The sequence below is a fragment of the Tympanuchus pallidicinctus genome, unplaced genomic scaffold (genome assembly GCF_026119805.1).
Source record: "Tympanuchus pallidicinctus isolate F22 unplaced genomic scaffold, pur_lepc_1.0 scaffold24, whole genome shotgun sequence".
Taxonomy (NCBI): domain Eukaryota; kingdom Metazoa; phylum Chordata; class Aves; order Galliformes; family Phasianidae; genus Tympanuchus; species Tympanuchus pallidicinctus.
The window spans coordinates 7,717,644-7,729,983 of NW_026294741.1; the positions used below are offsets into that span (position 1 = coordinate 7,717,644).

Sequence of the window (12,340 nt, forward strand, 5' to 3'; positions counted from 1 at the left end):
CTGCTCTGGCAAATGCTGATAAAGGAGCGTATTTAACATTGAGGGGTGTGCTGATGGCACCTCCCAACTGCCCTGCAGAAAGCAGGAGGTGTGGGTGCATCCATAGCTCTTGTGCCAGCCCTGCTGAGGTCCCACTCCCATTTATTTCCCCACTTCCACTTTGTGATTCAACATAGACAGACCCTCAATTTTTCATACAGAAGTGATGAAGAAGGAATCATAAGGAGAGCCTTGTTCTCTGGGCTTGTCACCTACCAAATGCTTTGCAAGTGTCTCCTTAAGTCTTGATTTGCAAACCCGTGGATCACCTGTGACAGCAGCTCTCCTCTTCTAGGCAAATTCTCAAGCCGAATGCAAGAAATCGTTCCTGTCCCCTTGGAACTGAAAGCATTTGAGGAAAAGAGATTCATCCCTCAGGTTGTTTCTAGAACCCTGCAGTTAGGTCCAGGTGTATTTTCCTTAGAAGCTGAAGAGTTATTTAATAAATGGTCCCCTGAGCCTCAGGGATTTGTCTGCTAAGAACACGATGAGCTGTAGGTTTTTATGATCTGTGGAAGTCAAAGCCAGTGGGTTTGTTTAGTGACCCTAAACCCAAGGCCCAGTCTTTGGAGCTTATTTGAGATTTTTGTTTTATGCTGTGAAAGCAGTAATTGTGCTTCTTAAGCTGGAAACCACACTTAAATTAACATCTCTTAATTAGGCAAGGGAGAAATTATTGTTTCTGTATGCTTGTGCTGACAAAAGGCAGGATACACAGCCCCTTCATTGCTGGGACCTGATGCAGCAGGGCTCCTGTCTGCTGCTTAACCCTATCCCTGCAGCTAAGAGTATTTATGGGTATGCCCAATCAACTGCAGTGGTCTTGCAGAAGTTTTCTGTTACTTAACTGCACAATCTGGCTCTCTGACACCAGACAAAGCTGGTGGAATGCTGCAGCAGTCCCATAGCATCACATCGTGGGATGGCTCTGTGTGATGACTTGTGATGATACAGAAGCCCACTTGAATTTCTTGTGAGGGAAAGGGTCTTGTTTTCCAATGCTTGAGCTAAATTCCCACTTAACAGTGTTTTCCATTACTCCTAAGGACTCTGAAAAATCTCCTGCTGCCTACAGTAGTATCTGAAACTGGGAACCTGTAAGGGAAGAAGGCATGTTGTGGTTGTCCCATCACTACTGGTGGAGAGCAGAAGCCTCAAGGGTCTGGTGGAGCATGTACTGGCATGAAGTGGGCCTGAGGGGAGCAAGGTGTCTTTAAAACAGTTAGAAAAATGGAAAGAAAGTGATTTGCCCTTGTTATCTGTGCTAGATGGAACAAGGACACTTAGGATTAGGAAGATGCCGAATGACTACTGGAAAAAATTTTTCATGGAAGGTGTGAGAGGACTGGAGCAGAGGGCACTGAGTGGTCCCATAGCTGATGGGGGAACATCTCTGAAACTAACTCTGGGATATGGGCAAGTTAGCAAAGAGATGCATCACATGTGCTCTTAAAGACCCTTCTGGCCATATAGCTCAGTCCTGGTGAGACTACTGATGATTTGAGTCCCAGGCTAGCTCTTAATTCTGGGGTTTGCCCTTTTCACGTGCTGAAATTCTGTACTTTCTGTATCAAGTCTGGCCAGAAGTTTATCTTAGAGTGATTTATGCAGGCTAAATTGTGGCACTGAATTGAGTGGAGCTGGGAGCACAGTGGTTTGGGCCAGGTAGCTCAGATGTGTTTGAATACTTGTTCTGTTTTGAATAGCAGTGTTTGGGCTGGAATTCCCCATATGCTTCTACTGCCATAAATGTGTGCTCTTAATGAGCACAGCAGTGACATCCCCAACACCAAAATTAACTATGGTCAAACTGGGGACTGTCTTCTTTTCCATAAAAGCAGTCTGGGCACCCCTACTCTTTGACCTCCAGAAGAGAGAATCTGCCACTAAAAGCATTTCTGCTTCTTTTGGAGCTGTGAGTCATCTCTACAAAATGATAAGTGAAACCTGAATTTAGTTCATTTATTTGGAATGACTGCAGGAAATTGGGTTACCTTGCAGGTCTGCTCATTCCAATATGCTCTGAGTTTCTCTTCCTGTGCAGCACAGTGGAGAGTGTTAACCTTGTAGGAGATGTTTGGATATTTTTCAGTAACAGGGTGGGTGTCTGTCCAGACGTTCTAAATCTATTTAGCATGCTTGAGTGTAGAGAATGAAAGAAATCAAGAATTGTTTACTGTATCTATAAATGTGAATCAATGGCTTGTTAGTTCATGCCAACCTCATTAAAATTAACTGTATCTGAAGGAATGAATGATTTTATGGTGATGGATAATCCACCTAGAGTACAAAGTTATTAGAGAAGATGAAGAACCTGGGAACGCAGTGAAAGTAGTTCATTTGAGAAGACTGTTGTCAGCAGAATGCTTTTGCAGGTAATTATGCATGTTGAATTACTATGGAGAGAAAGGGCAGCAGCATCTGCTGACCTAACCCAGCACAGTTATTGTGAATTCAGTGCAGATGTGGGGATTTACATCCGCTGAGGATCAGGGTCTGATCCCAACCAAGAGCTGAGTCCATGAAGAGATACCAGGTGACTTAAATGGATTGAGTTTATTATCATATAAAGTCTCACTGCTCTGCCACTTAAGTAGATAGCCCCACCACACAATCAGTATTGCCTTACAGATGAATGTTGCTCTTCTCAATGTCATTCTCTGCAGCCTCAGAGAACATCACAGACCAGCTGAGCACCTCATCCTCCTGGACATGGTACTATGTTTATTCACTGCATGTTCTATCTTGATCCTACTGATACTACATCCATGTTTTGATACAGCAAGGGCAAAATAATCAGAAGAAAAGATGAGTTCAAGAAGAAGGATCTTCCTTGCATCATTCCTGGTTCATCCATGGAGAAGCTAAGATGCTCCATATAATGTTAATTGCAAAAAAGTGACTGTACCATTTTAGATATTCTACTCACCAAAACGATGCCATGATTTGGGGTGTGGAACATGTCTGCACATGGACATTTTTTCCCTCAGTGAGGTTTTGTGTTGCTGCTTTGGGCTGTGATTGTGAAGACATTGCAGTGCAGTTCCCAACCAGCCCCATTTCACTGCTAAAGCAGGAGCATGGTGCTGTGTTATGTTTTAAGGGAGCTTGGAAGCCACTGGGTTAGACATTAGGTACAAGATATGCAAGAAGCAATACTCAAACAGACTTTTTTTTTAATTTATAGTCCCTTTTCTTAACCAAGCCAACTGCATGACTTGTCCTCTTTGGGGCATCACATATTCAGATCTCATCTTCTTGAAATCAGGTCTGTTGTTGCAGTAAATAAGCTTAGTTTCCAAAACCCTTCACTAGCACTTTATAAACTGTCTGGTGATTTTTGGGATGCCCCTCTCCTTGGTAAACCCCCCAAGCAGTCGGTGCTTTAGAGCCTGCTGGAGCTGCACAGGGCTGTCTGTTCCTGCAGGCGCAGGAGCGCAGCGTGACATTGATGCCACTGCACACAAATGAGTATCCCCATGAATATTTGCAGTCTGTGAAGATACATAGGTACAAGCGTTGCTTGTAATTAGAAGTGACAACCTGTGGCTCTCCTCTCCACCTCCAAAACCTGCTACAGCCCTTTCACCGAATGCCACCGGAACAGTGGAACTGTCCCTTTAATTAGCAGCGTATTAATAAATCCGTCTTGTTCTCTAATCCCCACACACATAGTACAGTGATTCATTAGCACAGGAAGAGGCAATTTAGATTTCCTCAGATAATAGCAGCTGTCACTAATCAAATTAAAGGCGGAAATGCATATCAAAAGTTGGGCGAAGTGGTCTGGCAGGGAGGAGAGCTGCAGGTTGGGGATGGCTGTCACCCGCCTGGCGGAGCACAGGGCTGCTGGCACGGTGGTCCCTGGGGGTAGCAGCAGCTCCGGTGCAGATCCTGGTGATCCCAGAGTCACACAGAATCACAGAATCACAGAATCACCCGGGTTGGAAGGGACCTCAAGGATCATGTAGTTCCAACCCCCCTGCCCAGCAGGGCCACCAAACACACACATTCAGATCAGGTTGCCCAGGACCCCGTCCAACCTGGCTTTGAACACGTCCAAGGACGGGGCATCCACAACCTCCCTGGGCAGCCCGTTCCAGGGCCTAACCACTCTCCTTGTAAAGAACTTCCCCCTAACATCCAACCTAAATCTTCCCTCCCTCAGCTTGGATCCATTTCCCCTCGTCCTGCTGTTGTCAGCCCTTTTGAAGAGTTTACTCCCCTCCTGGGTGTAGGTTCCCTTCAGGTATTGATAGGCTGCACTGAGGTCACCCCGCAGCCTTCTCTTCTCCAGGCTGAACAAGCCCAACTCCCTCAGCCTGTCCTCATAGGGGAGGTGCTCCAGCCCCCTGATCATCTTAGTCGCCCTCCTCTGGAACCTTTCCAAAATCTCTATGTCTTTCTTGTACTGAGGGCTCCACACCTGGACACAGTACTCCAGATGGGGCCTCACAAGAGCCGAGTAGAGAGGGACAATCACCTCCCTCTCCCTGCTGACCACCCCTCTCCTGATGGAGCCCAGGATCCCATTTGCCTTTCGAGCTGCCAGAGCGCACTGCTGCCTCATGTTCAGTCTCTCGTCCATCAGGACCCCCAGGTCCTTCTCTGCCGAGCAGAGTCAGCAGCCTGTGTGGCTGGTTTGCATGTGCAGAAATAGCTGGTGCAAAGCCTCCTATCTTAACACAGAAGCACTGTGTTTTGAACCATTACCGTAGTGTGGATGCCCTTTAGGGTTGCTATGCTACTTGGGCAAGCAGGAAAAGATCTGTACTTTGCATTCTTTGCTCAGAAAGGCTATGCTTTGCTGTTTGTTTGTTTTCTTTAAGCATCTCTGGGCATGGCTAATGCTTGCTCTGAGCAGCAGGCTTGCTTCTGATCAGCAACACCCCTCAGTGTGGGACCCCCTGGGATGGATGACCCAGCAGCAGCCTGTGCTGAGCTCTGCTCTCAGGCAAGGGCAGAGCAATGATGCTGAGCTCCCAGCAGCCAGGTGTGGATGGAACAGAGCACACTGATAGACTGCATTGAGATCCCCTTCCCCTGTTTTGACAGCCATCAACTTGAGACAGCCGTGAGAGGCGGATGCATTCCCAATGCCTTTTCAAATCTTTGCTCTTCCTTCATGAGCGTCCCATGGCAATGAGTGCTGTAGGCTAATCACAGTAGAAAGTGTTTCTTTTTGCAGGCTTTGAATTTTTCTCTTTTCAGCTTCTCTGAGTGCTCCTCACTGGTGTGCTGCAGCAAGAACACCACGTCTCACCATCCTTTCTCCAGCCCACCTGTGATGTGACTGCACTGATCACAGCCCTACTGGTTTGTCTCTTTTGAGGAACTGATGCTGGCCTGTGTCGGAGGAGCTGTTTGGTAGTTCAGCTCTGTGTAACAAGACGGGACTCATGGCCACAGCTTGTGTCACAGACACATGCAGGCTGACAGTGCTGGCAAAGTGCAAGCCTTGCCTTCTGAATATCTTCTTGGCACCAGTGTGGATAAAATTGACAAAGTCTTTCTTGCTTTGATGGTGATGTAAGGAATTAAATGTGCAGGATAAGGTGAGAAGCATTAAGCAAGCATGATGCCAGCCCTTGGTTCCCTGCTGCTGTCAGGTTTCAGCTGTTCCCTGGCTGTTCCCCAAAGCAGAGCAGTTCTGTCGGCTCCCTGACTCCCAGCCTTGCAGAAAAAGCAGCAGATCAAAGGAAGGAAAGTGCTCCCTTCAGTAGCACTTCAATCAGTGATATGAGCAATTAAAATACGAATTAATCTAAGGAAGATGAAAATGCATATTTTGAACAGGAGCTGTTGGAGTCACCTTGAACTTGTGCTGTTTAGTCTGGGTGATTAAAGACATTTACACCCCATTAAAACTGTTTGGATGTGACCAGCTTGTCAGCAGGGTGTTCTGTGAGCAGAGACCTCTCTATTGACTGGATTGTGTATTAATTCAGAATAACCTAATAGTGTCACTGCGAGGAAAAACAAACAGTCAATATTTTCTTGGCGAGGAGAGGCAGTGAGAGCATTTCTTCCCAGCACCGTTAGGATGATAGCAGACAATAGCAATTAGCTTTGCCTTTGTCCTGAGCTGGTTGTGTCAGGCTGCTGTCAGGCTGTTCATCTCCTCTGGTTTGTGTTGGGTGAAGGAAAAGCAGTGGGTGGAAGCCACTCTCTTGGGGTCACTGGTGGACTTGTGGAACCTTCTTTCAGATGTCAGCCCAAGGGCTCCTTGCTGGGCTTGGGACAAGACCACACACCTCAGCCCCATGTCTGAAACAGGAAGAGCCACCTCCCACCCTGTGCCCCCAGGTCTCTTTGGGCTGAACATGGCTCGGCTGTTGGGGATCTTTGGCAGCATCACTCCCTCCCAGCAGCAACATCACTGCCTGCATGGCATTGGGCTGACAGGTCAGGTAAGGTGTTGGCGATTAATCATAGCTCTGAGTGAATCCCAGCTCTACCCAGAAGCAGATGCTCCGTGCCTCTTGGGGGGGCATTACCAAAACAAGAGCTGCCTCTGTTTGCAAACGGAAAAGCAATGCGAAGGGTCGCAATTTCTGCTGCTTGTTTTTCTTTCCAAACACCAAGCCTCATTTCTGGGTTACACTCCTAGGAAGGAGGAATGCGTGAGTGTAGCACACAGTGTTTATTCATCCCTGAACATAATAATCCGCCTTCAGAAAGCCAGCTCATAGGCCAGGCTGTGGGAGGGACAGCGGACAGCTCTGTCCTGAGAAGTGCATGAAGAGGGACAGTACAGAGGTGAGCACAGGGACAGCCTGGTGTGCATCAGAGAGCAAGGTCAGGGCAAGTGCCAAGCCTTGCAGCAGCACACATGGGCATTCTGGCTATGCAGGATGCCTGCACACAGTGTTCTGCAAGCCAGCAAGCTACAGAGCATAGCACTGAGAGAAAGACTTGAGGAAAGGATCCATCCCCAGGAAGGCGGCAGGATCTGTTATCTTACCCACACGATTCAGGAGCGTTGTAATAAAAAAAGCTGTTAGTTCCAGTTCCCATTTGAAGAAGACCTTGATTTTTGACTGTTAAATCTTCCAGGTCCTCCATGGAGTCCTGGCAGAACAGGTATGAGCAGATCTGCCTGCAAGGTCTGGCTGATGTGGGCTGTGATGTGGAAACACCATTATTGCTGCCTGACCATCCTGACGTGGGTGGAAGTGTCCTGAGAAGTGTTGGAACTTCCAGGTTCTGGAATTTCCAATTACACTTTTGTCAGAAGGAAGTCTATTCACTGGGCAGTGACACAGATTTGGATTTCCCACATAAACTAAGACAAAAACTTACTGGAAACAATGCATTGTGAGAAGTGATGCCATTTATATCAATAAACTGTGTGTAAAAATGTTGGATCACTTTCCCTCATCTCCAATACCGATTATTTTTACCTGTGACAGTCAGCAAAGATCCAGTGCAGTTTCCACCAACGTCTGAGAGCTTCCTTTTAACCTCAGCCGTTGCTGAATTAGTTCCTAAATAAACCTCTGGTCATCACTTGAAAGGGCTGTGCTAAGTATATTATAATGGAACTCATAATAAACACATTTCCTTGAACTATAGGATAAAATAAATCAGGTCTCTGTATTAACCGCCTAGCTAAGAGAGGTGAATGGAATCGAAACATTACTCGAGTCATTTCTATGTGGGAGTGAGGGACACTTTCTCATTACAGGTACTTCAGGGCTATGTTTAAATAAAATACTTTCTGTTGGCTCGCCCTTGAACTCTGTCCCCGTCATCCAATTAAGCAGAGCTCAGTGAAAGAGCAGCGTAGCTCAGAGCTTGCCCTGCAAACTGTAGGGCACTGTAAAGGCTCAGATCTAATCCTGCCATCATGAGGGGTTTGAAAAGTTTAAATCAATTGTCTGTGGAAAATCAATTATGAAGCAGAGCAGTTTGCCGTCGTCGCAAGAGGAACTGATTCATCTGTGGAGTGCTTTCCTGTTCAGAAGGAATTATATTTGAGGTCTATGGCAGCAAATATTGGAAGAGAAACAGAACAACTTCCTACTTAATGAGAAGCCAAGCACCAACTGGCGCTGCTGCCAGGCCATGGAGCTCAGTGCTTCAGCTGGTGGCAGTGGTTCTTTTTGCCATGTCTCTTGTGCTGGCACGCTTCAGGCATTCCACTGAACTCACTGATCCTTTTTCATCCTGTTATTTTTGTGAAAACACAGACTTGGTTGTCAGTGCAAGTTACTGCCACTGGTACAATGGCCCAGCAAAACCCCAGCTGGTACTGATCTCATTTGAGTCTGTATTAAGTAATTAAGAAATGACATGTTGTCATTGACATCAAGGGATGCTTTGGGATTGCTTATGGGAAGACTTCAGTAAGTTCAGATTAGACCCTAGATCTTAGTAAGGGTTAATGCATCTCTGGGTGTAAGCACAGGGTCTGGTTGTTACAGAACCCTGCGGAATACTGATGCTGGCACACCTTGATTCTAGCTGTTCCTGTTAGGAGAAGAGGCAATAAATGCAATTTTAATGGAGGAAATTGCAGTGATAGAAGTGAAAAGAAAGAGGGGAACATTTCTGGATGTATAACCTTTGTGGATATTCCAGAAAGCACGAAGAAAGCATTCTTGGTAGTTGGTCACCAGAACAAGTGACCACAGAAGTTCTGGGATCTCCACCCTTAGAGATACTTAAATCTCAACCTCTGTGGCCCTTGGCAGCTTGATCTACCTGAGAGAGCTCTGAGCAGGAGGTTGCCCTAAAGGCTCCAGAAGTCTCCTACATAAATTATTCAGGAATTCTTTTCCTTGTCTGGTCCCACCCAGATCCACTCTGCAGACATCCAGTGGTGAGAGACCATGTGACAAATAACCATGTGTCATTACAAGTGGCATTTACGGGTTGCTGGTGTCATAGAACCACAGAATGGCCTGGGTTGCAAAGGAGCACAGTGCTCATCCAGTTCCAACCCCCTGCTGTGTGCAGGTCGCCAACCAGCAGCCCAGGCTGCCCAGAGCCACATCCAGCCTGGCCTTGAATGCCTGCAGGGATGGGGCATCCACAGCCTCCTTGGGCAGCCTGTTCCAGTGCCTCATCATCCCCTGTGTGAAAAACTTCCTCCTAATATCCAACCTAAACCAGTTTTTCTGTGAAAAATCAGCTCTAAGCACCTACCAGTCACGATATGAATGGCCCTGAGCTATGCCCACTGGTACAGAAGGGGCTGATATTGCAAACACCAAAACAGAAAGCAGATTGTGGTCTCTTCTTTCACTGCTTTCTCTTCCTTGCTCCATTATTTGGCTGTTGCTTTTTTGCCTTCTTCTGGGGGTGTTTTTTAGCACAGGGCGATACTTGATATGTCACAAGCGAGCAATAAAGCAAAAATTATTGCGGAGTCATTTTACTTACGGAGTGCTATTAGAGCTGCCATTTATTTGCTGTCATTTAATTGACAGAGCTTGAATTAGACAGGAGAAATTGTCAGTGGTTCTCTGCTGCCAGGGATGGGGTAAGGAATTTAACATCATATGGTGATAGGGAAAAGGAAGCATCTCAGCTGTCCCCATTGCACATCGTGTTGGCATGCTGTTATACAGAGGTTGCAAGTACTCCTTTGCCACACAAGGTGACAAAACAGGGAAGAAAAGTGGCATTTTTTTGGTTGACATCCAGCACAGACAGTGCAATCTGTGTGCTGATCTGAGCAGCTCTTCAGATGGAACAGAAATCCTGCTTGGGAAGAAAGAGATCACAAGGGAAGGACAGGAAGAGAAATGGAACTGGAGAACTTGGGAACTTGAACTTATTTCTTTTCTTCTTTACAGTCTGCGTAGTGATGGAAGATTGGAAAGGCAGAAGAGGGTGAACTTCCACTTCCAAATGGTGAAGTAACAGCAGAAATGAGAGATCTGTACATGGAGACAACTAGCACACGTTACCCAACAGCTGGATTAAAAAGCAAAGACGAAAGCTCATCATGTGAGTAACCTGATCAGACAGAGGGAGAAGTGCACTGAGTGGGCATTCACAGGGAGTACGATGGATTTTACTTTCCCTTTCCCCCCTTTTTGTTGCATGTCCTCTCATGTTATTGAGAGGAATTAAAAACAGTGCTGTTCTCACACTTGAACTTTTCACGTGTGCTCTGTGGTTCCTCAGGACATCATCACAAAAATCCCAGAGAGGCCTTTCCTCCCTTGCCACCATTATTTGTGGAGCTATAGAGCAAATGTTGTGATTGCAAGTTGGTACAAATTAAATTCATTTTCTGGTGGTCTGTTTTTGATTAGAATCAGGTAGGGTTGGTAATCTTCTGACATGTCCAGAAAAGCTGAATTACTGTGTAAATGAATCCACGCTTTTTATTGATTTGAATTAAAAATTCTATCAACTCCTAAGGTGAAAGTAAAAAAAACACAACGTTCTGATATCTAAGATTCACTTTCACACATAGTTTAGAAATAGTATTTCTATTGTATGTCTGAGTTATTCACCAAGACACCAAAATTAGAAATAGTATTTCTAAACTTCTTGTCCACTGGTTACAGAGGAAAAAGAAGAATAGTTACCAGTGTCTTACATTGTACTAATTTTAGAGGGTTGTTTTAAAATAGAGTGAGAGACAAGATTTTATAATTACATATTTTGTATCTGTTACAGTCAACATCACGGAAACATCTCTGAAACACAGAGTGTGAAATCCATCCCTCCTCCTGCTCTGAGCACAATCTGTCCCACTGACTTTGAAGCCCAGCATGGGAATTAACACAGAATCACAGAATCACAGAATCACCTGGGTTGGAAGGGACCTCAAGGATCATGTAGTTCCAACCTCCCTGCCTAGCAGGGCCACCAAACATCCACATTCAGATCAGGTTGCCCAGGACCCCGTCCAACCTGGCCTTGAACACATCCAAGGATGGGGCATCCACAACCTCCCTGGGCAGCCCGTTCCAGGGCCTAACCACTCTCCTTGTGAAGAACTTCCCCCTAACATCCAACCTAAATCTTCCCTCCCTCAGCTTGGATCCATTTCCCCTAGTCCTGCTATTGTCAGCCCTTCTGAAGAGTTTACTCCCCTCCTGGGTGTAGGTTCCCTTCAGGTATTGATAGGCTGCAATGAGGTCACCCCGCAGCCTTCTCTTCTCCAGGCTGAACAAGCCCAACTCCCTCAGCCTGTCCTCATAGGGGAGGTGCTCCAGCCCCCTGATCATCTTAGTCGCCCTCCTCTGGACCCTTTCCAAGATCTCTATGTCTTTCTTGTACTGAGGGCTCCACACCTGGACACAGTACTCCAGGTGGGGCCTCACAAGAGCCGAATAGAGAGGGACAATCACCTCCCTCTCCCTGCTGACCACCCCTCTCCTGATGGAGCCCAGGATCCCATTTGCCTTTCGAGCTGCCAGAGCGCACTGCTGGCTCATGTTAAGTCTCTCGTACATCAGGACCCCGAGGTCCTTCTCTGCCGAGCTGCTCTCAAGGACCACTCCTCCCAGCCTGTACGGGTGCCTGGGGTTCTTCCGGCCCAAATGCAAAACCTTGCACTTTGCCGTGTTGAAACTCATTAGGTTCACCCGAGCCCAGCCCTCAAGCCTGTCGAGGTCCCTCTGAATGGCATCCCTTCCTTCCGCCGTATCAACCGCACCACTCAGCTTGGTGTCGTCAGCAAACTTGCTGAGGGTGCACTCAATTCCCTCATCGATGTCATTAATAAAGATGTTAAAGAGCACCGGTCCCAAGACAGACCCTTGGGGGACACCACTTGTTACCGGCCTCCACCTGGACATAGAGCCATTGACCACCACCCTCTGTCTGCGGCCTTTCAACCAATTGCTTATCCATCGGGTCGTCCACCCATCAAATCCACTTCCCTCCAATTTGGAGATGAGGATGTGGTGGGGGACCATGTCAAAGGCCTTGCTCAGGTCCAGGTAAATGACATCGGTCGCCTTCCCTTCGTCCACCAATGCCGTCACTCCATCATAGAAGGCCACAAGATTAGTCAGGCATGACCTTCCCTTGGTGAAGCCGTGCTGGCTGTCTCGGATCACATGCTCATTCTTTATGTGATCGAGCATGTTGTCCAGGAGGATCTGTTCCATGATCTTCCCAGGCACGGAGGTGACGTCACCTGGTGGCTCTGCTATACATTTTCTTTCATAGTTACCAGAAAATATCAAGGTATATCAGTAATCCTGGTATAATATTGATTGGCAAAGGCCGGATGAGGGTTGGATTTAAAGACAAGAACTGTGTATCAAAGGGGCTGGTGATGCTTATAGGACATGCTGACAGTGCGAAAGGTGCTTCCATGCAAAGCACA

At 46.8% G+C, this 12,340-nt stretch overlaps 1 protein-coding gene across 1 annotated transcript; it reads right to left on the reverse strand.

Annotated features, from left to right (window-relative positions):
* Positions 1–3,954: 3,954 nt before the first annotated feature.
* LOC128083363 (uncharacterized) lies at positions 3,955–11,597 on the reverse strand. Its single transcript, XM_052688504.1, has 2 exons — positions 11,472–11,597; positions 3,955–4,639 (listed from the first exon to the last, which is right to left on the reverse strand). The coding sequence occupies exons 1-2, from the start codon at positions 11,580–11,582 to the stop codon at positions 4,052–4,054; spliced, it is 699 nt and encodes a 232-aa protein (XP_052544464.1). The 5' UTR covers positions 11,583–11,597; the 3' UTR covers positions 3,955–4,051.
* Between the last annotated feature and the right edge of the window lie 743 nt (positions 11,598–12,340).

Excerpts from the sequence above, each read along its gene's own strand:
- LOC128083363 (XM_052688504.1), bottom strand. The coding sequence starts at position 11,582 with ATGAGTTTCAACACGGCAAAGTGCAAGGTTTTGCATTTGGGCCGGAAG. Across the intron at positions 4,640-11,471 it reads GCAGCTCGGCAGAGAAGGAC|CTGGGGGTCCTGATGGACGA; the intron begins CTCGGGGTCCTG and ends GCAGAGAAGGAC.